This window comes from Melozone crissalis, unplaced genomic scaffold, assembly GCF_028551555.1.
Source record: "Melozone crissalis strain CALT ecotype California unplaced genomic scaffold, PUWL_Pcris_2 ptg000006l_1, whole genome shotgun sequence".
NCBI lineage: Eukaryota > Metazoa > Chordata > Aves > Passeriformes > Passerellidae > Melozone > Melozone crissalis.
The window spans coordinates 43,202,626-43,230,568 of record NW_026535784.1 but is presented as its reverse complement, the minus strand read 5'-3'; the positions used below and the strand labels follow the sequence as shown (position 1 = coordinate 43,230,568).

The following is a 27,943-nucleotide window of genomic DNA, read 5'->3' as shown; positions in this document are numbered from 1 at the left end:
GTTTGTCTTCAGTGCAAAGCCACTGATTTTCACCATTTAATTAAGGCTTCACCAAAAAGAAATACATAGTACCATCTTTAATAGCTGAAAATTAGCACACTCCTTTCAGAACAAATGGTCCATGAGTGACTTTTGTGTCTCTACCATCAATTGTCTTCCTGAACAAAGTAGTATCTCACTGGTGGCCCGGGCAAGTCTTCCTCTCCATCAGTCTCTGGAGCAAATGAAACTGTCAAATCCACATACTTCTTGTCAGCTGATGGTTTCACAAGCTTTTGCATCCTATAAAGAAATGAAGGGCAGTTCATAAATGCACCAGGAGAATTGGCAGTGGGAATTCAGGGCCAGACTAGGAGGAATTTCACTGCCAGCAATGTGTACTGGCCCAGCATACTACAGACCAAACTAAAATAGAGAATACACCACCTCTAAATTGCACATAAAAGCTGATCCTCCACCTGAGCTTCAGCAAATAGTATTCCATTTTCCTGACAGACACACCCCATTAAAGTCTCAGAGTAGTAAAAAATCCTGATATTCACAATTAGGCAGCTTCATACTATATGACTCTAACTTCATTACATACCCCACTCATTCAAAATTATTTATACAGCTGTAAGAGAAAGCATATAAGCAATGTTTTTGGAGACAGGCTGTAAATTGTCATCTTAGTATGCCAGGCACTCTACAGCTTGGCAGCTCTTCTCTCCCCAGGAGTTTGAAGTAGCTTGCTCATACCTCTCTGCCTGATACCTACTGTCAGGCCTTCAAATCAGTACTGATCAGTGCATCCACTTGCTTCAGCAAAGCCTGTGAGCACTGACTACCACACACTTCACAGGAGCTGTAAGGAACAGATTTTAAGCTAAAGTAGTTCAATCCACAGGTAAGGCAGAACTAAACCTAGGTGAGATCTGGCTGTTATTTTTCAAAGCCTTCAGTCAAAACCCAATGCCCTGCCTTCACATCCTACCAAAATGCCAGGGTGAAATACCACAATTTCCTGTCTGCAAGCAGCATAGCAGAGCCTTTTTGAATGTCATCATTCTTAAAAGGGCTGAACTGATGGAGAATCTCAAGCAATTACTCTAACTGAACAGACTTAGAGAAATCTCAAACTGCAAGCAATACATTATTCCTTCAGAGCTTAGTTGCTAAATATCAGCATTAGTTTTAAGCCAGTTTCACAAGGTTCTAGTAGTCTTGTTCTGCTTGAACCATGGTACATTCCTTCCCCTCAAGAAATTACTGTCAGACTTCTTTAGCTTTCTTATTCTGGTATTCCACAGTTAAAGAAGTATTTTGCAAGTCTCCTTCTCTCATCACAGAAGTTAACTCACTCTCTCTTTTTTCTTTTACAGAAAGTAAGAAATTATCTTTTTTCTTCCCAAAGTATTAATGGCTAGAAACCACTTTGAGAGAAAATACTGCTGTCAGACACACATCCTTTGATACAAGCAATCAACATAATTTGTATGTGCACTTGCATCCCTAAATCCATTCTCCAGTTATACTTACGTCAACTTTAATCTTTTAATATGGCCTGGCATCACAGGAACATAGAGCATCTTGACTCCTTGTACAACCATAGTTGGTTCAATTCCATATTTCTCCTGGAATTCACAAATTAAAACTTGTTAAAAGACTAGAACAGCTGCTCAGATACTACTACTGCAAATACTACAGCTAATTATTCAAATCCACAGGATCCAAACCAGAAAACCTGCTAATGCATGGATGTTGATAGGAAGTTTTATTAAGATACATTTGAGCCAAATGAATTAACAAGGAATTTGAAAACAGGCTTGAATGCCTTTACTTAGAGACATTTCCATTGACATTAGTTATTACTAAAACTATTCTGGTTTGAACAGTAACTTGATAGAAATATAAAAGAAAACAAAACACAATTCAACAACAATTTCAACAAGGAACTCCTTTCCTCTTGTCTTGTACTGACCCAGGACAGTAGATAACTTACTCTGACAGCATTTATGAAGTCCAACAGAGTAAAATCCTCTTTCCCATAAATTGTCCACCTGTCCCAGATGGTAAATGATATCCCATTTCTGTTTTAAAACAAGTGAAAGGTTGTTACTTTAGAATGTGAACTCAATCATTCCCTTTAAAAGTGTATTGGAGAACTGCCACGTCTTCTTGTTGATGTGCTGTTTAATCTTGAGCAAAAATCTCTTCCCTCTCTTCTGCCATTTCTCCCCTTGACCTCCCCTCCATAGCCCCTTGACCTTGCTAAGCACAAGACACAGTAAGAGCTCTAAGTAAATGTGGTATCTGACAATGAAGTTGCTGAGTTTTCAGACCTACCGAAAAACAGCTCTTATATTGAACAAGATGCAAAAGCGTGTCCGGGATGTTTCCTAAGAACAATGCCACACATCTACCTTCTCCAGATTTTTAAAATCTCACAATTAACAGCTTCCACTGAAAAACAAACTAAGCCTTTTAAACCCACTATTTTTTTTTAAATTAGGACAGATGAATACGGACTGCATTTTCCAAACAGGAAATTCTTGGGCAATGCATTATGGGACGCCCTTGGCAGTATTACAAGGATCACTTACACCTCTAGCAGTACACAGGAAGTGGATAGCAGTTTCATGGCAAGCATGAAACAATTCATCATTTTCCAAGTTTACACAACAAAAAAATACCCTTGGGTATCTAGAATGCTTAACTGGAGTATGGCCACATGGCCACAAGCTGTGGTTCCATCATAGCTCTGCTATGTGAGCACATAAGGCCTTAACGTGGATATCTGGATTTAGTAACTATTCAAACTTCTCACTTGTTGGAATAGCTCAGCAAGTCCTAAGCATCAATTAGTATATTCTCAAATATTGTCCTTGCCCTTCTGTCATTGTCCTTCCTACCTGATTTCTGTTCTTCTTACTTCAGCAGTTTCTGTAAAGACCATTATGGGAATGGCTAGGTTCAGAAAACAGTTCTTGTATGCATCAGCTGGGTAGCCACCCACAACTTTGATGAGTTCCAGTGCAACCTGCAGTAAATTAGAATTTACTTATTAGGTTTTAGTGTTATCAACTCTAGTGTAGTTAAGAGACCAGCAACTACCAAGGAAGTTGTTAATGGGATCAGCCTTTGTCCAATCAGCAGAGCAAACAACATGGAAATGCAACCCACTATGCCACATAAATAAATTCTGTTGCAGCCAAGGGAAATACTTAAAAACTGTTCTTAATGTAGTACTCTTCCAAAACTGTTTGGTTCATGCAATGTCCACAAAGCATGAGGTTCTGTTGAGATGCATGAACATGAACTACTACAGAACAGATCCTTTCCACTCTTGGCAGCAGCATTCTAATGAAAGTTAGTACTAATGGCCAAAACCCAACCAAAATGCAGAATTCCAACCTATCTTTCTGTGCTGCAAATAAGAAATAAAAGCACCAAAGGCACACCATGTTAAGGAAACTTCCTTTTTGACCATTAAGGAGCCACACTCACACCACCAAAGATTTTCTCTGCTGGAACTAAATCCCCTTCACAGTGGGCAGCTTCTCAATCACTGTCTTGCTACTTATCCCACTCTCACAGCCAGACAAGGTTTCCTTGCTGGCTGGACCCCGGGTTTTCCTTAGCAGAGTCTCAGACTTCTGGGTTCTTTGAGTAATTTCATCATGATGTAGCAACAGAATAACAATTCAAGCTGCTGCCTTGGAGAAGGGGCCCTGAACAAAGGACTGCCTGGGCTTTTGTATCCTTACAGTCTCTGTGCTCAACAGTCCAGGGTCTTCCAGCTCAGTCCCCAGCTCCTGCCATGTCCCTGAGTGTCTGGTCACCTGGCTAGGCTGCAGGTCCCCGTGCCCTTTGTTGTGCAGAGTCAGCAGTTCATGACCTCTTGCCTGAGGCTCCCACACAGAACTCAGCTGGCACTGCTGGCACTGCAGCTCCACGCTGAGCTGCCTGTACTACATGCATGCCTCAACAACCACACCTAGAATCAATCATGACCTTTGCTATTGGTACATGAAAAATAAATCCATTTCTTTAAATGAGCCTCTGTCAGGGTAGCAGTAATCAATACCCAGACAACGGCAAGAAACAGTAAGAGAAAGAAATATGCATTTTAAAAATCAATCTTACCAGCCCTGATACTGCAGCAGTAGCTGTTGCAATGGCAGGAATAATCTTCCCAGCAATGCGCTTTGTTTTGAACCGATCCGCTGGTTCGATGTTGTACATCTTGGCTCGCAGGTTCGATGCTGCTGTTACAAAATCTATGTGCCCATTACTATCATCATCTTTCTCGAAGGAGATGGGCTTCATTTGCAAGTCAGCTGCTCATAAAAAAAATATAAAAGAGCACAAAATTATTATTAGAAAACTGAAGATGTCCTAAACATAATTTAAAGGAACTAGAACCTTAACAAATTAAACATTTCACATCCTTGAGCTCGGTGCCTTGTTTTCCTATGCTAGGAAATGCCCCTCTCGATACCACTTGCTAAAAGTGAATAATGAAACAGAACATCAACAGAGCTCTATAATTTTACTTTCCTTGCACCACCAAGAACAGATTTTGAACATCCCTATGGATGTTTCTCATGCGCCTCACCTCACTAAAGCTCCATCCCGAGAGAATTCCCTTTTAAAATTTAGTTCAGCTGTAAAAATTTAAAAATATAGTCTCAGTAGCATTGGAATCGGAGTTTTGGGTTGACACTCCATGGGATGAGTTAGGGATAAGCTAATCTTTCTCCTGAATTCATGGGCTAAAAAAGCTTGCATGTAGTTGTTGCTTAGTGGCCTCTTTGAATGTCCAGGCACAAAATGGAATGCGAGCATCCTCATTTTAAACCCAGAAGATGCTGAGGAAAACTCTTAACAATCTTTACAATTTAGGATAATTTCAGATTGAGAACTCTAAGTAGTGACAGTCAGCCTTCTCATGCCCAAATAATTTGCAGTTCATCTGGGATCCAGCCAGCACCCTTCCTCCCTCCTTAAGAGTTCAATTCCCCACTGCTGCCTGCTCCCTGTCGTCAGTGTCATAATTACAAGCAAGCATAACAGAAAGCCTAAAACTTCTATGAATCTCAGAAATACAGAACCATATGGTAATGTGAAGCAACAGGACAGGTATCTGCATGGCACTTCAGAAAGCTTTAGATATCAGCTCTACTTCTCGCAGAGTTCCAGAACTGCTTCATCTAAAGATGTGAATGTCACTAGTGGCAAATGCAAATGCAGGATATTACTAAACTATGACACTGTTTTGCACTACTCACTCTCCAGAGCTTCATTGGATAGTATAGACTTCTCCAGCTGGAAAATAGCATTTCTTTCATCCTCACTGCTGACGGGAATATGATCTGGTTTTCTTGCAGTTTCATCAGTCTGCACAACCTGCAAGTGTGCACAGTGCTTGAGTAATAAAATACATGAACTTCATACAGTGCAGCTGTCAAGTGCACTAAATTTCCTGTCTTCCTTGCAGGCTTTCCTCGCCAGCTCAATAGAGACATGGATTTACTGGATCAAGTCCAGCCAGGAGCTTCTAAGAACATTAAAGGACAGGAGCATCTCTCATAGGAGGAGAAGCTGAGAGAGCTGTGATGGTTCAGAGTGCAGAATAAAAGGGTTAGTGGGATCCTATCAATGTGTACAAGTACCTCATGTGGGGAAAGTACAGACAGCACAGTGTGCCCAGTGACAGCACAAGGGCACAAACTGAAGCACATAAAATTCCCTAAGAAACACAAACATACTTCAAAGAAAAAGAAACAAACAAAAGCATCCCAGAAAAATTGTGAGAATGGTTGAACACTGACACAGAGAGAGGCTGTGGAGTCACTATTCTCAGAGATATTCATAACCCAGTGGGACACAGTCCCTGATGACTTGCTCTAGCTGCCCCTGTTTAAGCAAGAGGATTGAACTAAGTGTTATTCAGGGGCTCCCTCTAACCTTAACACACTTATTTCCCCAGAACACATTATAAATTGTGTTTATTTCTCATTAGCATCAATGCAGTAGTTGGAGATGTGGGACACTGCTTGTAGAATATTTTATTTTTTTCTTTAAATTAAATATTACACTTACTTTGTTTGAAGGTCTAAACTCCGGTACCTTCACAGATGAAATAATCCCCAAAATGGTTTCCTCTGACAAGTCCTGTTATAGTTTTGATGAAAAACAATTTAAATCCACATCAACTCAAAAAGGCCTCCACAAAAAGACTGTAAGTGTAATAGGATTTCAAAGAATACTAGACCCAAAAAGTCTCACAGATATTCAGTGATGTTTCAGCTAAACATCATCATTAAAACACCAAGGGAGAATTCATTTGCCACAGCAAACCAGAGCAGTGTGAAGTGTCTAGCACTTGAAAACTGAACAGAAGTGCAAACCTGACTTACAGGAAGGTCCAATTAAAAAACAAACAAGAAAAAAAAGATAAGCAATGCAGAGGTGGTAAGCAGTAAAAAAAATAAAACCTCCATAGCATACCTAAGATACTAAATTTTTTTTAAAAAGCTTTAAAGAGATTTTCATTTAGTTCACTAGTTATATAGCATCAAAATAATAATTACTAAGTTCAGTGCTTACTGAAAATATCCATTACACTACTCATTTCTTCTCCAGGTTAGGGATTTAAAGAAAGCATAAGCAACTGCCAAACAGACAGTGCTGAAGGACAGATTACTGTAAGAATCACTTTAATCAGCCCTTGAAAAGAACTGGCAGCTGGACATGGGCCCAAACTGAACACCAGGTTAAGTTAAGGGAACACTGTTAGTCTGGATTACCTTTTCTGTAAAAGGAACACAGTACACTGTTGCGAAGAGCTTTGCTGTGCTCACGATGAAACCATAGTGCCTAAAGAAAAAAAGAATTATTTTTGGTTGGTCGTTTTTTCTACTTCAGTTGCCCAAAGGTTTGCAATCAGTTCAAGATCTTGAACAAACATACTGAGAAACAGGATTTCCATCCTTCAGTGTACACAGTACAAAACAGCACATTTTGAGTGACTCAGAAGTTGTGCCCAAAACTAAGTAAATTTTGATGAGTGGAGAGTTAATGAAAACCCTGTTTCCTTATCCTTTGCAGTCAAGCAAACAATTACAATTGCTCATATGACATCAATATGATAAAAAGCTTAACCTCAGAATTACTTTGATATTTACCATGATGTCAGTTTTCACTCAAACCAAAAATGGGTGATCCAGTTTCTCAAAGCAATTGTAAATATACAGCACATAAAAGCTTTTTAATCCATCAACCACATCCATTTTTAAAATTATCTGTAATACCCAAGCCATCTAGATCAGACCCAAACTGAAATGAACAAGAAAAGTAGTCCCTTCACTAGGTCATTTGGCACATCCTGCATTTTATGATGTGGACAGTGGGGGCAGGGAGGTGTGACAGCAACAACTCAGTAATTCTGCAGCCATATAGGACATGAAATGGGTTGTTCTAAGCCATTTCACATTAGATGTTGTCAGAACAGCACCCTCCAATCCCATATCAGTGAAAGTTAAATTATCTGCAATGAAAGTATTCAGCAGCTCACCAAATCTGCCACAGGATAAGACTGCGCACTAACAGCTATTGATCCCAGTCCAACTTCCAGGGCTATAAAGCCACTGCCTTGCACTTCTGTAAGGTGGGCTTTGTAGGATGCTATACAATGCATCTGGCTCAGTACCATACTTACAAAGGATCGTTGAAGTCAAACTTCACTGGGAAAGGAGGCCTCTTTGGTGACTGCCAAAACAAACCTGGTAGGAAAACAGACTTAAGATGAAATCCTAAGGAACCAGGAGCAGCAGCAACATGACATGCCATGAATATGCCAACAGGCATAAAGGGGCATTTGTACTTACTTCCATCTTTTAATCGTGTATCAAGGGGAAATGAATGAAGGAGCTGAAGAGCCTAGAGGAAAAGCCAGAGAGGTTTTAGTAATTTGTCACATAGATTGACATGACCATACTAAATCAAGCCTGACTAGCTGAAGTAATTTAAAGAGTTAGGAAAATCATCAAACACCTTTGTCAAGATGGACAGCTTAAAGCCAAGTACTACTAGACAGAGTGCTTGCCCATTTCATTCACAGAACAGAGATGACAATGTGACCTCATCTGTACAAAGCTCAAGGAAGGTATTAAATCCAAGAAGCAAAGCATTCTCCCCCACCTTATTGCCACTTTAGGATTCTTGCATATGGATTCACAACTTGGAATGCAATATTTTCTCAATGTGACAACTACCACCAGGGATTCTGTATACACAGGAACGTTTATTAATCCACAACGTCCCAATCCCATCTTTCCTACAAAATTACACACATACTTTAAGCAACACTGTGGATCAGACTGTCAGAACAACTGGCTCTTATTTCAGAAAAATCTTTGAGGCAAATCAGGGTTACAAAGGTGAGTTCAGTAACGGGAGTTTAGTGTGGGAAACAAAAACCCACTGCCTAATAAAAGACATCTGATAATCCTGATACTTTGGAAAACAATGGAAAAATGCCAAGAAAACTGAATGGAGACTACTGAACTGGGTACTAAGAGTGAGTTAATAAACCAGACCTAGAAGTGCTACAGTAGAAAGGGATGCAGCATTTTTAGGTTTCAAGTATAGTCTGTTATTTATGAAGAGATGGAAGTGAGTGCGAAGACTTGGACATCTTGTTATTAGAGCCACGAGGTTTTCTAAAATTCTCATCATACTACCCCATTTACAGGTCTTACCTACCTTATGGCTAAAATACTTTTCAAATTTTACTCTTGCTAGTTCTACACACTGAGTCCAACTTCGGGGTCTTCTGCTGAGAGTTTTAATGACATGAAAACAACCTTCCAAGCTCTCTCCTGACTTTATTCGCTGGAGAAAGAAACATGGAAATGTTAAAACAGACAAGATTCCTTCTAATCCAGTCAGTCAAACAGTAAATATGTTTTTAGTAATCCACAAGCAAGAGGAAACAGAGGTTCACTTCATGAAATATTATCCTTTATGTGCCCCTCTCCACTGGGGTTTTTCCCCATTTACTTCCCAGCCCTTTGGACCACAGGCCATTACAGACTGAAAATAAAAAGACAGTAAACAATTCTAATCTAATTTATTACTACTTGAAATCACTTCAAACTCAGTTTTACTTTCATTTTTCCTAGCTAGTTACACATCAGTGTGACACACACTAATCACACACTAGCAGTGTTTCAGTCTTTCTGGTATTTCTACATCATGTACAGAGCCCATGAGCTAGAGAAACTTTTAATTAAGAGACACTACTGTTCATATGATCAACTAATGATTTGGCCAGTCTTCAAGTTTTCTGAAAAAACTCAGAAACTAACTGTAATCTCACTGGCCTTAAATAGAAACAAAATCCATAAAGCAGTAGTTTAAACCCTCTATTTTACCCTGGCAACATTCCCTTACCTGCAAAACTTCTTCTGCCGATGGATAGGTTTGCCAGAACTTGTTAAACAATGAGGGCTTGTGAGAAAATGAACTTTCAAACTGTAAAATAAAAAGGAAAAACATGGCATTATGCAAGAAGAATATCAGATGGCCACCCTTCCAAACACACATGGATTTGTGCTGAATGCCAGAAGGGTTAATTCATTACCTTATCTCTTGCCCACTGTATCGTATGCTCAATAGCAGCTGGGAAAGACTTCAAGGTGCAAAAAGGTATTTCCTCCTCTGGTGGATCCCGCTGTGATTAAAGAGAGTTACGTGTCAATGCAGGCTTACCCAGGTTAATTGCTAACAATTGCACTTATGTACACTGTATAAGTTAAAAACTCTGCTGTTATAAAATACAAAGTGGCTTTTTATGCTTAGAAATCTGTTTTATCAGCACTAGCTAGTATTGTCAATTCTTCTTTACGAGGAATAATCTAAACTTAACACTGGAAAGCAAAACTGAACTTTGAAACATAAATGACAGGCGAAATTGCCAGACAGGTTTTCCAAGATGTGGAGCTGGCATTCACGTACACTTTCAACATGAAAGTTTTTCATGCCCTGTCACTCAAGGCCAGAAAGACTTCTTTATGGACCCTAACAAGACAACTAGGATGCTCAAAATCCTGTCTCTGTGTCCACATGGCCCTATTTCATGGTGTTCTCAACCAGTGAATTTCTCCATAAGAACTTAGAGGGATACTGCAGGTAGTGTCTATCAGCAATAGATCCTGAAGGTTCATTTTCCCCTCTCCCATTCAAACAGAACTATTATGTATGCTTGTAAAGAACTGCTCAAATTTTATTTCCTGTGAGTTTTTCTTCAGAAACAAAGGAAGCAATTATTTCCTAACAGTACTGTTCTGCAGCAGCTCAAATAGGCCACTTACTTTAGAAAGACACAAAAATTATCAAAGAATCAGAGGACATCATGGGACAAGCTACAGAAGGTGAGCAATGGTCTTGAAAGACTTACATGACTATTGTAGGACTCTGTCAGATGGGGCACAATAACTTCTGTGTGTCCTTTGGTTCCCATAGTTCCAGAGTCTATAAGAGGACGCAGGTTTGCTACACAACGACTGACATGGAAAGACACAGACTATCAGAGTACAGAACAATCTCTACATTCTTGCCTTGCAAACATTACTGGAGTGCAACTAGAGTTGTCTCCAGGCACTTTCAGAAGAGTGGAAAGCTTACACCAAACTTAGGGAAAAAAAGAGATTAATTGAGAATTATTCAGGTTAGATCAAGATACCCTGTACCTCAACATGTGTGGATTATAAGCATTAGAAATTATTTTTAAATGTTAATATCTCTACTTTTAAATTTAAATGCATATTTTTATGCTTTAATAATCTTAAAACTGACTGAGTATCCTCACCATCATCAGAAGTTAACAGTTGCCCTGGCTTCCCTTCCACCCCCTACCTATCAATGTATCTCCTGGCTTCAACATTGTCCAAAGCAGTCACAATCACGTCTTGCTTGGTGTAGAATTCATCACTGTAAGTGTTCTCAGTTGCTGGACAAACTTTATTGATATCTGAATCAATCTTTATGTAAGGATTGATGTTCAGAGTTGCTTCTGCTGCAGTGTAGCTCTTAGGTTTCTGAAAGCATAAATACAGATATCAGCAATATGTAGATAAAGAACATCAGGGACACAAAAATAGCAACTTCATTTACTGATCAGACAAAATTCACTGATAGAAATGTTAGTATGCAAAACACACAGTAAACATTTTTTTATTCATATACCTCCCTCACTGATAAATACCTTATTGATCTAGTTTTATTTTTTGTTTTATTTAGTGTTGCAGAGAGGACGTGGTGGTAGAAGTGCTTAAATGGTTTATCAAGTAACAAACTGATGCCACATGCTGCCACTCGTAAGAATTTCTTCAAAAGAAGGGAGCAGCTCATCACTGAGAATAAACCCATCAGTAACTCTGACTCTGTAGCACAGACATCAAGCACCTGTGAATAATCACATTAGTGCAAGGCATTCCACACAAAACCAATTTCAGAAGCTAAACTGAGAGTTCTTGACCTACTCCACACTTTTAGCCATGCCACAATTATCTAGAGATCAGCATTCAAGCCTGTGGCTTCTAAAAGCTTGCAGGGTTCACCTTCCATTTATCTATCCATCCCAAGCACAATCTGTTCCCAGATTTGCTACACATAAACAGGAGGCAGAAAATCCAACTGTTGGGTTTTGGGCAGAGGAAGCCTTTTTCCACACTGCTGTCATGATCTAAGCCACCTTTATTATTTTGTGCTGTGTTTGCAAGTACTGGGATGTTCTCTCTGCTTCTAAGGAATTAACAGCTTCTCTGTTATGCATTTACTGAATGTTCATGTTGAGCTTTTTCAAACCATTTACCAGCTTGGTGAAAGCTAAATTAAGTCAAAAGACACCAGCTTTGGTCAAGTTCCATCAGCAGCAGCTCTATCAAGAGCTCTATCTACTGAGTTCTATCAAGAAGACTTCTGCCAGCACCCTCTATTTTTTGTTGTTTTATTTTCCCCAAATTTCAATGGCATAGTAGAGCATTTCTGACATAGTAACACATGGCAGGCTCTTAAGCAATACAGTACTCATTCAACTGTCAAATTTGAGAGATTTCATTAGTCAAAAACACCAGTACAAATTAAGATTAGACAACCAATTTTACTTAACTGACACTAGTGATGCCATTGGAGTTCTAGGCACTGTTTAAAAAAACCCCTAGATTTCATTACAGCCTTTAAGTCTTTTCTGGACAGTACAGACACTCAAGTTCAGCTCTCTGCAGGGACACAGGACAGGGAAACACAGTAGTCCAGAAAATGTACTAAATAAGAAAGCCTACCTGTATGTGATGAGGTCGAAAAAGAAACTGCCTGTTCAGGTTGGATTTCTCTATCAAATCTGGATCTGTAATTGTAACCTAAGTCAGAAGGGACAAAAGCAACAGCTGAAGTTATAATTTAAGTGCAACATTGAGCAATGATCTTGATGAAACTTCTATAAACATTTGTCAAAACAAAACACTGTTATTGGCATCCAGTGTGGCCAAAGCTCTGCTTACACTGACTGACTACATTAAAATCAAAATACAGCAAGACTGCTCAAGTGTTTTCTCCTTCTAATTGCACACCCTTCTATGCCAAGGCCACTGTATTCTCTGCACAGACATAACCTGAAGTAAGACTTAAGCTTTTAACAATTTTAGTAGTCTAATTATTTAACTCTTCCCTGTCACACTGCTTGTAATGAGAAGTAAGGTTAACAGGTGACTTACCAATCCTTTGTCTTGCCCAGTACCAACACCAAGAAGTGCAAAGTTTTTTAGCATTTCACAGCCTATGGCTCCACAGCCAACCTAAAGAACATTACATTTTTAGAATCAGAAATGTTAAGTGGAAACAACAAAGACAAGTCCATTCCTATTCTGGACCATTTATTCTGCAGTGGCACATCACAGAGCTGCCCTCATGTATTCTGGGGACAGTGGGCATTAGCTGTACCAACAAAGCATTTGCAAACAGTGTAACAGTGTCAGTCATACTCACCAAGAACACATTCAAATCATGGAGCTTCTGGCACAGAGAGTCTCCAATACAAGCCCTCAAGGCATCGTATCTATCTCCCCTATGCAGGCACAGGAGACAAAAACAGGAGACTTCAAGCTGCTATTTATCATGGGGGTACCATTGATGCCAAACTACACTTTGACATGAACTAAGAAAGTCAGAGTATAATTCCTATTCATGCTGAAATAGGACACACATTCTTAACCCCCAACCTGTCCCTCCAGCAAACAGCACTGAATTAACTTTAAAAGACATCTGTGCCTGCTTGAGACTCAGATGTGAACAGTACATAAGCCAGCAGTTTGTAGTTATATTTACCGTGGGACAAACTCCTCAGAGCCCACCTTCTCTAGAGGTGTTACAATGTCTAAAACATCTATATATAGCTGTAAAAAAATGAAAAAAGGAAAAAAAATCTATTAAACACCTATGAAAAACATTCATGTTATTTTAATTTAAAAATTAAGTACTTTCTATGAACAACAGAGTCTGGAAATGTAGGAGCACTAAGTATTTACTGGAAGACTACACAGCATCTGGTACCCTAGAGTTCACAATTCACAGGAAAAAGCATTTGGACACAGAAGGGAGAAAACATTCACTCAAACAGGTGAGCTGCAACTTTTGACTCCTGACAGGCATGTTACCCCTCCATAGGTAACTGTGAAGATTGTGACAAATTTTAATCCAACTGTACTCTGACATTTATCCTGGGAGTCTAAAAGCCCTGATCTTACACACAGTAGCTTAAGCTGCTATCTGCACTATATCACACCCTTGCATCCATGCAGTGACAAGTCAATGTTCTTGTTGCTAATGTGGAAAAACAATGTATTATCTGAACCCCAAATACAAAAACTTTAACTAAAACTGGCTGTAATTTTATTGTGCTCATAAAACCACTACTTTTTCTAAATACAGTCTCAAATTTCTTATTTTCTTTTAGTTCCATGTTATAGAAGTTGCTCAGGCTACTCTGATCATACAGCATTTACACACCATCCCTTGATAAATGTCAAAATAACCATCAAAAACCAAGATAGCCTTACCCACTGCTGCAATGGTGAAAATTTTCCTGTTACAGCTTTCAGGACTTCCTGGCTAGCAACACCACCCACTGCTGCAGCCAAAGGAGGTAGAAATCCCTTAGCAGTTCTAGACAGCCATTTCACCACATCTCCATTCACCTGAGGCTGAAAAGTAAGACACAGGAACAGGTTTACCCCCCCAGTGAACAAGTCAGTGTTTGACAGTTTCACAGTCCATTTTTCTTCAGTAAAAGACAGATTATTTCACTCTGACTAGGAAAATGTTTCCAGCAAAGACAGATCCACCATATACCCTGCATTTGTCACATGCATTCCTCTAAAAACTGAATTGACATCACCACAGGACCAGCCATCATGTCAGGTCAACATTCAGTTGAACCCATGCTGAAATCCCATTCTGTTTCCTCACATGGCCTTCAGACAGCCAGCTGATCTATCTAAAGATGGACTCAAAGGCCAGAACAAGGACCAACAACTTGTTGCATGACTTTTAGGCAAAAGCATGACTTTTAGGCAAGTAAATAAGCAAGTACAAAGTGAGTCATAATGATAATGGTTCCTTACGCACTTTGTTTTCCAGTGTTTCACTTATAGAAATGGCTATTTTCAGCATTTCCTCAGCATCTTGAAGGCATCTAGACACCAGGGTAGAAACAATAATGATGATTTTAACATTCCAGAGTTCTTCTAGAAACACAATCAATGGCAGAAAAAAAGCAATGGATACAGTAGGAAGTACGGAATCTCACATTATCCTTAACAGTGAGCATTCAAGATGTACTTCTAAATGTTAGGGTTAGTTCAAGAACAGGAGTCTCAGTGGAAAAGCCCATGTGCAAGTACAGTCTTAAGATTTATACTTCTTAAGTAATTTTGTCTCATTTAACTCAAAATTACGCACATCAAGAACTATAGCTGAATGAAAAACACTGAAAATTAAACCCAAATCATTTAGGTTTTTTTAAATCCATGAACTACAAGATAATTGAGGATCACTGAAACAACTTTTCCATATCAGTCCCACAATGTGAAAAAATTAGAACAGAGAAGGCCTCCCTCCAGAAGTATCTCCTGTCTGCCTGGGCCCAGAGAGTGTCATTGCTATATTGGAAAAGCCTTGTTACAGCCCCAAACACACATCAGGTAACATTTTTCATCTTTCCATTTCTACATGGTCTATCAGGTACCAGACAGGGAAGGTGCCATGCTGCACAGCCACCCAGGAATGACACCAAAAGGAGAGATCTGTCTGGTTCAAGGCTAACACAGAACTGCTGCTTTACCCAATGTTTGGTCCACGACCAAAGTTCTCCTGGAATTGGTTCAAGGCAAGCATGGCAACATGGATCTGCAAAGGTGCCTGTTAAGACAAAAACAGCTGTTGATCAGTTACAAACTAGGAAGAAATGAAGTAAACAAAAACAACTATCTGAACTCTTCTGTTACCATTTCATATCTTGTCTCTTAAGCACAACACTCAAAAAAAGTTTTTAAATGGCCTTAAAAAAGTGAATTTAAAATACATTTTATTGATGTTCTTTAGAAAGTGTTGCTCAGTAATGCAACTTTACACACATTCAGCACCCACTTCAACTAAGTCTAACTGAGGAGTCCCCAAAAGAATTTAGAGCTGAAATTGGAAAGTGTAGTAATCTTCATTTAACTAGACATTATAATGCATTGCATTTTGCCAAACATCAATAACAAAGCCCAGCATTAAGGGCAAAAATTAGAAATTATATTATGTTAAACACAAAGTTACAGATTACAATTCATGTATTTTTGCTATTAGAGCACTTATGCCCAAATCCCCACGTGCTAATTACCTCAGGCTTGCTAAAATCCGGAACAAGGCATAATGGGTTTGTTATCTGCTTCTCCAGCTGTTCCTGGAAAAACAGAATTCATGACAACAATGTATCACTTAAGAACACCACAGCCACTGCTACCTGACAAAACTATACTCCTCCTACAGAGATTAAGAAATGCATATACTTTCTGACTAGCACTCTTTTCATTATTCATACCATACTAGATCTAAAATTAATTATCTACTGCAAGTTCTATCAAAAATGGTCAGAGAGATGTTTCACATCCTAGTGGCAAGACTCATCTTTAAATGGGTGTCCTTTCTGGGGCTGTCCTGTGCAGAGCCAGGAGCTGGAATCCATGATCCTTGTGGGTCCCCTCCAAACAAATTCTATAATTCCAGGAAACATGTACATGCTGAACTCTGCTTCCAGTGCTCAGAGTATTAATGCCTGAGAAGCCAGCTCTGTCAAGCACACACTTACAAAGTAACACATCTTGGGCGTCTTCACTTGCACAGCTATGCCTCCATGCAGGTAAGGCTCCATCTCTGATGTGTCACCGATGCTGAAGGAGTAAGGTGACACCACTGAAAAAAGACAATAAACAGTGACAGATAATTCTAAGTGTCATTGGATGCTACAGTTCTGTATACAATGAAGGGGGGGGGTTTGCCTGTCCTTTCTTTTAGTGCTGCAATTTGCAGTGGGCAACCTTATTTTGAAAGCATAAGCACAGCTGATCCTTCTAACAGGATTAACCCAGAAACTGGCAGAAGGACAAAGCATTAGTTTCACATGATCTGTTATGAAATGAGCTTTTTTAAGTGGCAGCAGATTTAACAAGAATTCTAATGACCACAGCTCTTTAACAAAAATGAAATCACATGTAATTTTCTTTAGAACATGCACAGCAGTGTCCAGTATAAACTCCTTTGAGTAGGACTTTAGCCCTGGGATAAGAACTACAGGTAATCAAAAAGGCAGCTGGAGCATTTGGTCACATCTTTCCCCTCATACATGGGAAGCATCATTCAGGCAAGGCAAAAAGACAGAAAAACTGTTAATTCATGGAAAACTAAAACCAAAAGCTAAGCAATGAATAGAGGAATGAACTGACTGCAGCATCAGTTCCAGCAAAATGCAAGGGCCCAGTGGAAACAGATTCAAGCACATGTTTCAAGGGTACTGGGTTTTGTCTCAGACCACAAAACAGTGAAAAACAAACAAACAACTCCCACCCACTTGCTCTCTCTTCTGCTCCAAACAAACAGACATTCAGACCTGGGAACTGAAAAATTCCCCAGCATCCAAAAGGAACCATGTAGAATACCTTGAGACATGCATAAAGTAGAACAAAGCAGGGTAGATGTAAATCATGAAAATAATCTCAAAAGCATTCTTAGAACATTGTCAATGCAATCCCTGTACACTTAAAATTGTCACCCAAAAAAGCTACAAGGCAAACAGTGACACACCAAGTGGCATCCAAAACATGACAGAAGCACAGGCATTATGGGACCCTCCAAATACCAAATCAGTTTCATCAGCAGATGAAGGATGGTCAGCTCAGAGGCTGCTAACTAGATCCCACACTTTGAGCTGAGCAATTCCATTGGCTCCTTAAGCAGCAAGATGAATTCAGGCAGACTTTATTAAATGCCATCTAAAACAACACCAGGAACACCTTTGCACCAAAAAGCAATTTTTAGTGCAAAAACCCAGCACTCCTCTGACTATGGTAAGTAACACTGCAGTGGCTAAATCAGGCCAGCAAATAAGGACCTTGCAAATGAGCCAGCAGCAGCTCACCTGTTATTTGGTGTGTGGATCCATTCAAGCACGACATTCCATTCACTTCCCGAAAGGTTAAGAACTGTCCTGTTTCAAGCCTGTGTGGATGATTTTCAAGGCAAGTGACAATACCAGGATTTGACTGAAATAAAAAATGGCAGTCAGCAAGGAGGGAAGTCTCTCGTGCATAGGGGTCACATTGCATTGCAGGCACATAGCTTTTTGTCTACTGAAACTGCAGTCTCTAATACTTTTAACACCTCATTTCTGTCACAGCAAGAGTTACCTATGGCAACTTTTTCAGTCCTACGATTTTCAATTTAACAGTGTTTCTACAACACAAACTTTCTCATTTTCACTGTTTTCACTTCTCAGTATGTTAGCAAACTGCATTTCCTAGCTCTCAGCAGTTTAACCCATTGTTATGTTCTAAAATGGTAGCAGATTTATCCCCTTTTTCCAAACTAAAAATAATCCCCATGTTCAAAGAAATTTTCAGAGGCATTAAAAATAAAGTCTTGTAAATGGTGCTTATTACTCCATGCTTCCTTTCTGTCTGATCACCTTAGAAAGGACATCCAAACTCAGTCTTGAAAGTTTGGAAGCTTAAAAAGCTGGACAGCATTCAGGAGAGACAGCTTCAGCAGGACACAGACAAGCTTACAGTTTCAGGAATCTCAGACAACACCTCATCCTGTTATGGGATGTGATGCCAACCTGCCACGCACACAGAGACCTCACTGCAGTCTGAACACAGCTCATCAAGACCTTGTGCTACACCTCAGGCTGTAACCTGGTGGATTTGCAAGCAAGCCGGGCCTGTAAAGTCTCCTCTCATCCCTTCCTGAGTCTCCAGTATAAGAAAGATTCCAGTTAAGGAGCATAGGACTTAACTACAGTGGACTACATTCTCTATGGACAATGAAAGGAGTTGACTGGAGAAAATTCTGCTCTGATTTAGGGACACCAGTACCACCTTGACCCTGTTTATGGGACAAGAAGAGGCACTTGATGGCATTAATTCTCATCAGTTTTACACTGCAGAGTGGAAGAAGATACAACTACAGTTAAGTATTAGATTATTAAAGACAGGGCATATATACAAATATATATTCACTCCTTGACTTGGCAGGTAATCAGCACAAGCCATGAAACTCAGCTACATACTCCTGTTGTCATCGTATTGCAGGGGTGCCATACTTTTATCTCCTTATCACAAAAGTTTCATACCCTCTTGGTGTTTCTCATGGGCTGCTCCTCCAAGCACTGACTACTTCTTCTTCACAAAACAGCCAACTGACTCCAGTTCCCTTCTCAACCAGCCACCCCACTCTTCTACAGCACTCTTCTTCTCATTGATCACAGCTGTGGCCTGGTAAAGTCAGGCCTGTTCCTAATCTTTGATAATTGGCCCAGCTGCAACTCCTTAGGGGTAAGATTACTTTCTACACCATCTTTATTTTCTTATATTCTATCCCCCTACATACTCCTTATGTAATTAATGAGAATGATCAAATCATCCATTCCCTTTTAAAGGCACCAAGGAACAGGCTACCCAAGTCATCATATCATAAGTTTTTAATCCAGACCAAACCCAACCTGCTGTACAACCCCTCCTAGATTGGTTATTTTATATCTAGACTGAAGACAGGACAAAAGACTTGCTGCTGGATGAGTGAGCTTATTGTCTGGACTTCCAGAACTGAAAAAAGGACCTAAAGTAATTTCCCTTTATAAAACAATAATACAAGATTAAATGGACATCCTTACATTCTGCACTTGGAAGTACTAGCACTAATATGCCCTTCTCATGCTCTGCTTTGGTAGGTTAAAATAAACCTTTAAATTTCTTTTCAAAATATGCTCTCCATTCCCTTGATTATTCCAGTAGCCTGCCTGTAAGTGCTGCCGTTTCTTATAAAAAGGCTCTTTTCATGCCTATTTTCACGCTTCTTCGCAAGACTTAGCCTATTCCCACACCAAAATTACATCCTTTTCTTTCTACATCCCCTCATTTCTTTCTCCTGCTCTCTCTCCAATAAAAAAAAAAAAATCATTCTTGTGTGTTGCATGGTAAGTTAACAACCAGGAGGCCAGGATAAGAACAAAGTAACCAAAGAAACTTTGCTTCTCCTATAGCACCAATTTTAAATTGCCTTGCAGGCTGCTTAAGTGAAGCACTCTGCCACTCTCCTTTTCAAAGAGCCAATAATGAGTCCTTTTAAACACAGTTAAAGCAATACAATGACTTTTATCCCTTACTTGCGTTATATTTGAAATGAAGATCTCCTTTGGTTCCTCTCCTGTTGTATCCAGCACTTCAAATTCATCACCAAAGTCACAAAACAAACGTGAACATACTCCATACACATCTGCACTGATGAACTACAAGAGAAAGTAAAATAAAAAAGTAAAAAAAAGAAGAAAATATCCCTAGAACAGCACAAGCCAAAGATATGATGGCTCACACTGGAGCAGTTGAAGGCCAGCAGGTTTGATTCTCCAGTGGAAACCTGTTGTGTACTCAGGCCACACTACGCAGCACAGCACCAACAACAGACCTTGAACCTGCGGGAGCATTCCTGAGCCCATGCACAACTCAGGAGTAACAGCACTGCACAGTGAAATGCTGCCATCTCTGCTTCTCTTACACTCAGCCTCAGCACATCCCTCAGCCCCAGCACATTCTTTCAGAACCACTTTGAGTTAACAGTGAAAACTATTTCTTTAATATGATTGCTTTTTAATTAAGGACCAAGCTGTGGTTACCTGTGCTGGTATCCAGATAATACCAGTAGCAGCACTGTATTCCCAGAACTCCTGCTGCTGCATCAACATGCCATCTGCATTGAATTATATACCTCATAACCAGCTTTCTCCATTTCTGGAAAGAACACCCTGGAGGTCCAGAATGCCCACTGTACAGATTATTCATGTGTTGCATTTTTTCTATTACCTTAATAGGTGGCTGCTGAGCATGACAGAAATCATTAATCTTCTTCTGCAGCAATAGACTTACTTCAGTCAGTATGACACACTGTGAACAAGAACAAAAATACTTCTAAGACACTGAAAGCAATCAGTCTCTTCAGGCTATGGTAAACCTTAGTACCTAGACTAAGTTACTTAAGTATGTAAGTGTCCTGACTCCTATCCTTAAGAGAAAGCAGTCTTTAGGAAGTTTTTTCATTAAAGCAGATTGGTTACTACCCCACAAGTTCTGGAAACAGAATGAGTAAGAACAGGAACAGCAAATTCCCAGGTTTTTGTTTGTTTGGGTTTTTGTTTTGGTTTTTTTTTTTTTGACCACAGCTGTGGAATTCAATACCCAATTAGAATATTTACCAAAACAGTTATGGATAATCTCAGCAAAAATGTAGATTTTTGGATTTTAGGATTAAAGCTAGCAAACAAACATAAATAATACTCATCAGTGCTCACCAAGAAGTCTGCACAGGCTTCCAGTATTTGTGGTCATAAAATTGCAGACACAGAATTTCTACACACCTTCCTTTAATGTCTAGGACAGTGTTGGGCTCCAAGGCACATGCACTGCAACCCATTCAGCTACACTGGCCTGCTGTAGCTGGGACATTCAGAAACTTGGTGTGCTTGTATGTCAGGCACACAGCAAAGGTGTGGCTCTCAGACTGAGCCATGCACACAGGCAGGAGACAGCTGACTGAACAACTGCACGTGCCCTCACTCCACCACAGAGGCACTTACATTTCATTACATACATACATGAATCATCCAAACATACAACCTGAGCCTCTGCTGCCTGGAATACAGCACACAGAATATATGTAGAACATCTGTGCTATGTAGCTGCAAAGGTCACAGTTTCACCTTCAAATAAAAAAAATTTGTACAGCAACCCCACTTAACTATTTATTGTCATAGCAAATTCCATAGTAAGTGTACTAAGAAAGTGGTGGGAACACAAACCCACTGTTTCAGTCTTGAAAAAAATAAGCACAACACTTCAACAGTCTAAATACAAGACCTACTGTTTTATTTACACCATCTCAACATGTACTTTGAAGTTCTTTATTCTATTTACTTACATAAAAAATCCAAGTTGTATGCTCTGAAGAAAATACACGAATACACATACAACTGCTTTAAGAGTGACATACCTGGTAGTGCTTTAGGAAAGACAGATCTGTGGTTTCATCTAGTGGCACAGTTGATGCTGCTACATGGACATATGGATTGAGTTCTGCAATACGAGGAAGTGTGGCCTCAGCCCTGAAAGAAAAACAATTTTCAATTTTTTACATATCTACAAAACTGTATTTTCAATATAGAATTTCATACTACACATGCCCTACAAGAGATCCTCACAATGTCTCCTGGCAATAACAACAACCCATTTATTTACACCTCAGTTCCTAGCAGGTCTGAGGAAAACTGCTGCGTCCAATATCCCACAGGACTCAAGGATTGTCTGCTGTCAAGGCTGTTATCCAGTCTTGGATAACAAGGAAGGCCCAAGGAAGAAATGCATGCTGGCCCCCACTATCAAATTTGCATAACAAGCAGTGACACTTGTGACTCAGAACCTCAGTCTCAAATCTAGACCTCCTCTAATATCTACCTGGGCGCTGTAGTCACACCCAGCAACTCCAGAGAAAGGGTTTAACAGGTATATGATATGTACTACCAGCTCTTGGACAACAAACTGCTATTTTTGATACTGATGAGACCATCAGGCTCTCACTCCAAAGACTTCACTGACCTGTTCCTTTGACTGGTAACATCATCTTCATGGATGAAGAAGTTGATCCCCAAATCCCATTTTGTGCAGTGCTTGGTGTCATGAACTGTAAGAGCCTAAGAAAGTTTGTCAAAAAGCATTTGTTGGAAGAAATATACAAGGTCACAGCACCCAAAAGGATGGATTAAGCCCCATAAAATGTTGGAGGATTAACACTGCAGAAGATTCAGTTGTAGCACATATAAGAACAAGCTCTTCCAACCACTTTCCCAAGAAAACTCTTACTGTTTGAGACAGCAAAAGACAACATGTACTTCATTCAACATTTTCCTCCCAGTTTGCAGTGATAACAGACAGCATTTAAATATCAAGGATGATTTTTGCCAGACAGGGCAATTGTAATCTGAAAATTAATGGACTCACCTGATTTTTTTCTATTGGAAAGAAGAGTTTTAAAAGGCTTCTTGCTAATAAAATTAATCCCAGGAGCACAAAAACAGCTGTTGGATTAAAACACCCAACCATTCTAATGTCTATACAAAAGGATTCTCATGGATGACAAAATAAGATAACGTATTTTGAATAGTTTGGGTTTTGAGTTTGGACCACTCCATTTAGGAGAAGCCAGTTTGTACAAAAGGATTGAGTATCTGATCAGCAGCTGGCTAAAACATTTTACAAGATATTTCAGAGCACAGTGGACATTAACGTGAGAGTCTAACAGTACCACTAGAACTTCCAAATTATTGAAAGTTTTCACCCCTAGGTTCTCACATGTTTTGCAACCCTTCTACTGAGAAACAGATTCAGAAACTTTAGATTACTGTGTAGTGTTTTGCCTTTTTCTCATGCTTACCCAAGAATACCCAACAGCAGAATTGTTTTACATACCTTTACCCCAGCCAGAATGATGTTTTTGGCTGAAAAAATAAGAACAAAGCAAAAACAAAGAGAGGGATTATTGCAGGTTACTTGCAAATCTGTAATTAGATAATTATTCAGGTGGACAACAACAGTATTTCATTGTTAAGAACTTCATAGCTTAAGGGTTTTTTCTCTTTTACATTTGGCTCAAGCATTCTATGGCACCCCAGAAAGCAAAATAACACAAGCAAGGTTAAAAAGATTCTCTGCATTTGTCATTTGTCAGCTGTTCATGCCACAATTGTGATTACAGAGACAGTAATGACAACAAACTGCAAAACCCCATGACTGTTCTGGCATCTGATGCAGGGAACCACTAGAGGCAACTGAAGGAGTAACACTCCAGGCATGAACCAGCTAAAACAAGATCATTTTGCTCATGAGGAGTAAGGGAAATTGTTAAGGAGCCTCTTGTATCAGGGCAGTTATGCATTTTCACCAAATAGCTCTGTTCTCCCCACACACTCTCCCATTTCATACATGGGAAAAATTTGGGCTATAGCTATTCCCATAATACATCCATTGATACTGGTGCCTACAAGAGTAATTTGGATTACCTATCCTAAACCTTCATCTAGGACAAGATCTGGGTAAAGCAATCTGGCTCATGGAAGCACATTTCAAAGTAAAATTTGAAATGCTGTTCTAGTAAAATAAGAACTCAATCCAGGATCTTTCCTGCATCTGCAATGTTAGTAATATGCACCATGCACATATAAATTCACTCAGACAGTTCAGACATTATATTATATTTAAATTTAAGGTTTACAAGTATTCTGGGACAGTATGTTAACACACACTTGTGTCTTTTTAAACAAATGCTACCTAACTTACCAATCTCCACCCCAAGGCCACCTATACCACTCAGGAACACGTGGGACTGAGCCATCTTCTGCATTGCTGTGTCTCCAAGAACATACCTCTGGCGACTACAGCAAAGACAAATTCACATCAAAACAAGATACAAAGTCAAGAGCATATTAAAGCAAGTCAGGAATTCCCAGTCACTAAAAAACTTCTTCAAAACTGAAATGTTTATCAATCAAATATAAGATTTGCACTCACAATGCATACAGTGAAATGCATTTAGTCAGACCTTGTCAGTGCCAGGTTTTAGAGAAGATAAATAAAGTTATAATTTTAAATCAGTGCAAAACTTCTTCAGGATAAACAAAACTTTTGGAATTAACTATCGAAGACAAAAGCATACAAAAGAATTTCTTTGTTGTCAGAAATCTTCAGAACAGAGGGTAACACAGCTTTTGTAGTCAGATTCTGAAATCTGGGAGAGTCCTAACATCCATCTGTACAATTAAACATATACCATTCTAAATATCACCTTTTTCATCAAGGAAAATAACAACTTTCATGAGGCTACTACCAGAAAGTAAAGTGACACAACACCAGAAGTATTGCACTGAATTACAAAGAAGCCTTATTTGTTCTGCATACAATCAATTTTTAAATTATTTTTTATTTTTTGATGTACAAAGAAGCTTTTCATCCCACCATGCTTTTACAGGGATATTATTTGTCCCAGTAGAGACTTTCTGAACAATTACCATGCCAAGTGATCTCAAGACATTCCCAGCTAACAAATTAAAACAAAACTAAACCAAAAGAAATATTTAGGTTTTTTTTTAATCTACACAAATCCAATACCCTGAGGTCTGGAGGGTAACAGACATATTGATGATGAAGACCAAGAAGCACAGCAAAGGGCGAGAGATGAATGAAATTGTAACATTACTGCATGCAAATGTAAGTGCTCCTGAAAAGTCAGGAACAATGCTTAAAAATGAGACAATCTTACCTATACAAAGCATCATCAATTTCCATAGAGTCTGCTGCCATGATTCAATGTGATCTGTTTACACTAGAAGGGTTACAAAAAGAAATGAGCTGGTTATGTCAGTTGCAATTTCACAGCTGGCACCCCCTCCCTGTCCCACTCAGTTCTGCATTAAAGGAACTGGAAAATAAAAAAAGTGATGTTACACAGGAATCACTTTGAACATTAAAAAGAACATCATAGCACATGGATGAGGAAAACACACACCAGCCAGAACACAAAAACCCACAAATCTTCAATAAATACTTTCAAAATACAAACAGACATTAATTTCCTCACTGAGGAAATGCAAAACTTACTTATTATATTTGCCCCAGTTAGATTTACTGAAAGAGCAACTCTTTTTACATCAAGAGCTCCAAGCTGATCAACTTGCATCCATCTGATCAGTGGGGTTTTTTTGAAAAGAAGATAGAAGATCACTGAATGGCCAGAAATAGGCATTTATGCTGCATTATTTCTATGTTAATTTAAAACCCTTAAGAAACAAGTGTTTCAGTTAACTGAAGAAACCAACACCCGACGATCTGAATTGCTGCAACATTCAATTAAAACATGCAGTTAGACTGTTTGATAGGACTGTAAGAAAACACATAACCTTTGCTATAAAGGCCTTTGGCCATTAACAAGGATGTTTTCATTGTTAAGTTGGTGATAACTAAGCACCAGGATTAGGAACAAACTGCCCCTGGGCACCTTGTTTCTTACTTATGCCCACTGGGAACTGGTGCTTCCTGAACCTGGCAGGTGACTGCCACCAAACGCAGGATGACCAAAAATAGACCCTCTGTGTACTTTGGTAGTAGTGATAGGAACTGATGTTCTGGGTCACATATCTCATTTCAGCTTTCTACAAACTGCCTTGCAAACTACACAATAGCTGACAACCCTCTCTCCTGAGACTGAAAATAAGGGCCCAGACATACTAAGGACATTTTTTTTGGAGAGCACAGATATGCTCTAAAATAGCTTCCAAACCTACCCAAAATATAATTCCTATTCACTGTACAGGTGACTCTGGCAAACATTTCAACATTTCAGAAGTATGGTACCTGCAGTCTGTCACAATGTGGAGACTGCAACATTCTGACCCAAAATTCATCCTTTTGGCTTTTAGAAAGTGCGGAAATAGCACAGCAAGGGACAGAGTTACACTGGACACAGGCCACAAATCTCATCCACAAAGCTCCTCCACCACATAGACATTAACTCCTGCACTTCAGCGAGCACTCAAGGCAGTGAGCATGAGCAGCTCCACCACAGCCCACACCACCAGCCACTTCAGAGCAGCTCCCACGCCCTTGACACCACATGGGCTGAAGACAAGCAATGACCATTTTACTACAGGCAGGTCTCCAGCCAGAGTGCAATACACCACACCTTACAGTCCCTGCTTAAATAAGGGCCTTCATTTCAGCCACTGCCTGAGACACCAGGCTGGAGGCGCCCTTCAAAGCAAGCCATCTCAGACCAGAGCTGTTCTGCTCCTCCACAACCAGCCTCCACAAACAGCACTGGCACTCTGGGACTACTCAACATGTAAGGATTGCAGTACTAAGATGGGGAAGCTGACCCATGCCTGGATAAAAATGCTCAGCTTCACTGCTGTGGTTGCTAACAGCCATCTCAATCTCCATGCTCTCCCAAACAGTCTTCTGTAAACAACTAGGAAGTGTGATCAACTGGCAAGAGAAACTCAGCCACCTGTTTCACACAGACTCATTTGACAGTGGCTCTTTCAATATACTTTTCATTTCCTCATTCTCCTCCTACAGTGATAGTTACAGCACTGAGATGCTGCCAGTGCACCCATCAGGCAGAGCAAAACACCTCCTTCCACAAGGATTTAGTGACACTATGGTCAAGCCACTATAGGACAAACTCGGTTAATGTATTTCTGCATCCAAGTTATTTCTCACTTTTGTTCCATCATACAGGTATTGAATCTGTTTCAAAGAAATACATGTAAAAAAGTCATTTTAACATTATGTCCTAGCTCTTACCAGAGGCTTAACATTTACACACTTGTCTGTTTCCTTTTAAAAGCCAACACTCAGTTTTAATGTCAGCCTTGTATTTAACTGTTTAAGTAATGTTCTTCATTTTTTAAAGCCTCAGCTGCTTGCATGACATAACCCAGGGACAAACCGAGAAGCCACATGTTACCAGGACGGACTGAGATGCTCTGAAGAGCAGCAAAGGCACAGGAGCGGTAGCGGTGCGCTGGTTTCACAGTGCTCTCACCTCCGAGTCAGCGCAGGCTGAAGCAGCGTTCACTACTCCTGTTCAGCACGCCGGGATGGCACGGAGGAGGCCTGGACTCATCCCACCTACCCGGGCTGATCCCAGTGGATGCAGGCTCCCTGTTCAGTCAGCAGCAGAGAGAGAGGAGGCTCAAACCCAGTTCCTGCCCAGCCGGGCTAATGCGGGAACACCGGCACCTCGGATCTGCAGCGGGGAGCCCCGGCAAAGCCCGCGGGCTGCCTCAGAACCGCCCCGACCGCAGCAGAGCCTGGCGGCGGCAGCCTGCACTCGCCGTTCCCGGGGCGCTCCCGCGGCGCTGGGCACCGCCGTCCGCCCGTCCCCGGCTCACCGTGCCCCGCCCGCCCCCGCGGCCCCGACCCCGCCGCCGCCCGCTCTCCTCACCCCGCGGCGGCCTTGGCGTGGCGATCCAGGCCCGAGCGCAGCCGCCGGCGTCGGGGGAAGAGGCAGGAAAGGGGTGGGAAGCGGCAGCGCCGGTGCC

General features: G+C 40.2%; 1 protein-coding gene across 2 annotated transcripts; it reads right to left on the bottom strand.

The window, feature by feature from the left end:
* Positions 1-27,943, bottom strand: UBA6 (ubiquitin like modifier activating enzyme 6). Of its 2 annotated transcripts, XM_054294793.1 has the most exons (34): positions 27,847-27,932; positions 27,445-27,563; positions 25,162-25,224; positions 24,183-24,277; positions 23,316-23,344; positions 22,446-22,540; positions 21,844-21,955; positions 20,661-20,741; positions 19,967-20,089; positions 17,723-17,846; positions 16,397-16,500; positions 15,929-15,991; positions 15,386-15,462; positions 14,671-14,737; positions 14,103-14,246; positions 13,372-13,439; positions 13,033-13,111; positions 12,762-12,842; positions 12,330-12,407; positions 10,903-11,084; positions 10,445-10,550; positions 9,629-9,718; positions 9,439-9,519; positions 8,749-8,877; positions 7,872-7,923; positions 7,703-7,766; positions 6,792-6,861; positions 6,085-6,156; positions 5,271-5,388; positions 4,126-4,319; positions 2,892-3,019; positions 1,982-2,069; positions 1,519-1,613; positions 1-282 (listed from the first exon to the last, which is right to left on the bottom strand). In XM_054294793.1, the coding sequence occupies exons 3-34, from the start codon at positions 25,200-25,202 to the stop codon at positions 147-149; spliced, it is 3,066 nt and encodes a 1,021-aa protein (XP_054150768.1). In that variant the 5' UTR covers positions 25,203-25,224; positions 27,445-27,563; positions 27,847-27,932; the 3' UTR covers positions 1-146. The 2 variants fall into 2 exon arrangements, with proteins under 2 accessions (XP_054150768.1, XP_054150777.1); XM_054294802.1 differs by lacking the exon at positions 27,445-27,563 and having other exon boundaries at positions 27,847-27,943.

Coding starts and splice junctions, on each gene's coding strand:
- UBA6 (XM_054294802.1), bottom strand. CDS start 25,202: ATGGCAGCAGACTCTATGGAAATTGATGATGCTTTGTATAG. Junction 15,463..15,928: donor CGGATTTTAGCAAGCCTGAG/GTAATTAGCACG, acceptor TTGTCTTAACAG/GCACCTTTGCAGATCCATGT. Junction 14,247..14,670: donor GTGAAACACTGGAAAACAAA/GTGCGTAAGGAA, acceptor CTTACTTTTCAG/CCTCAGGTGAATGGAGATGT.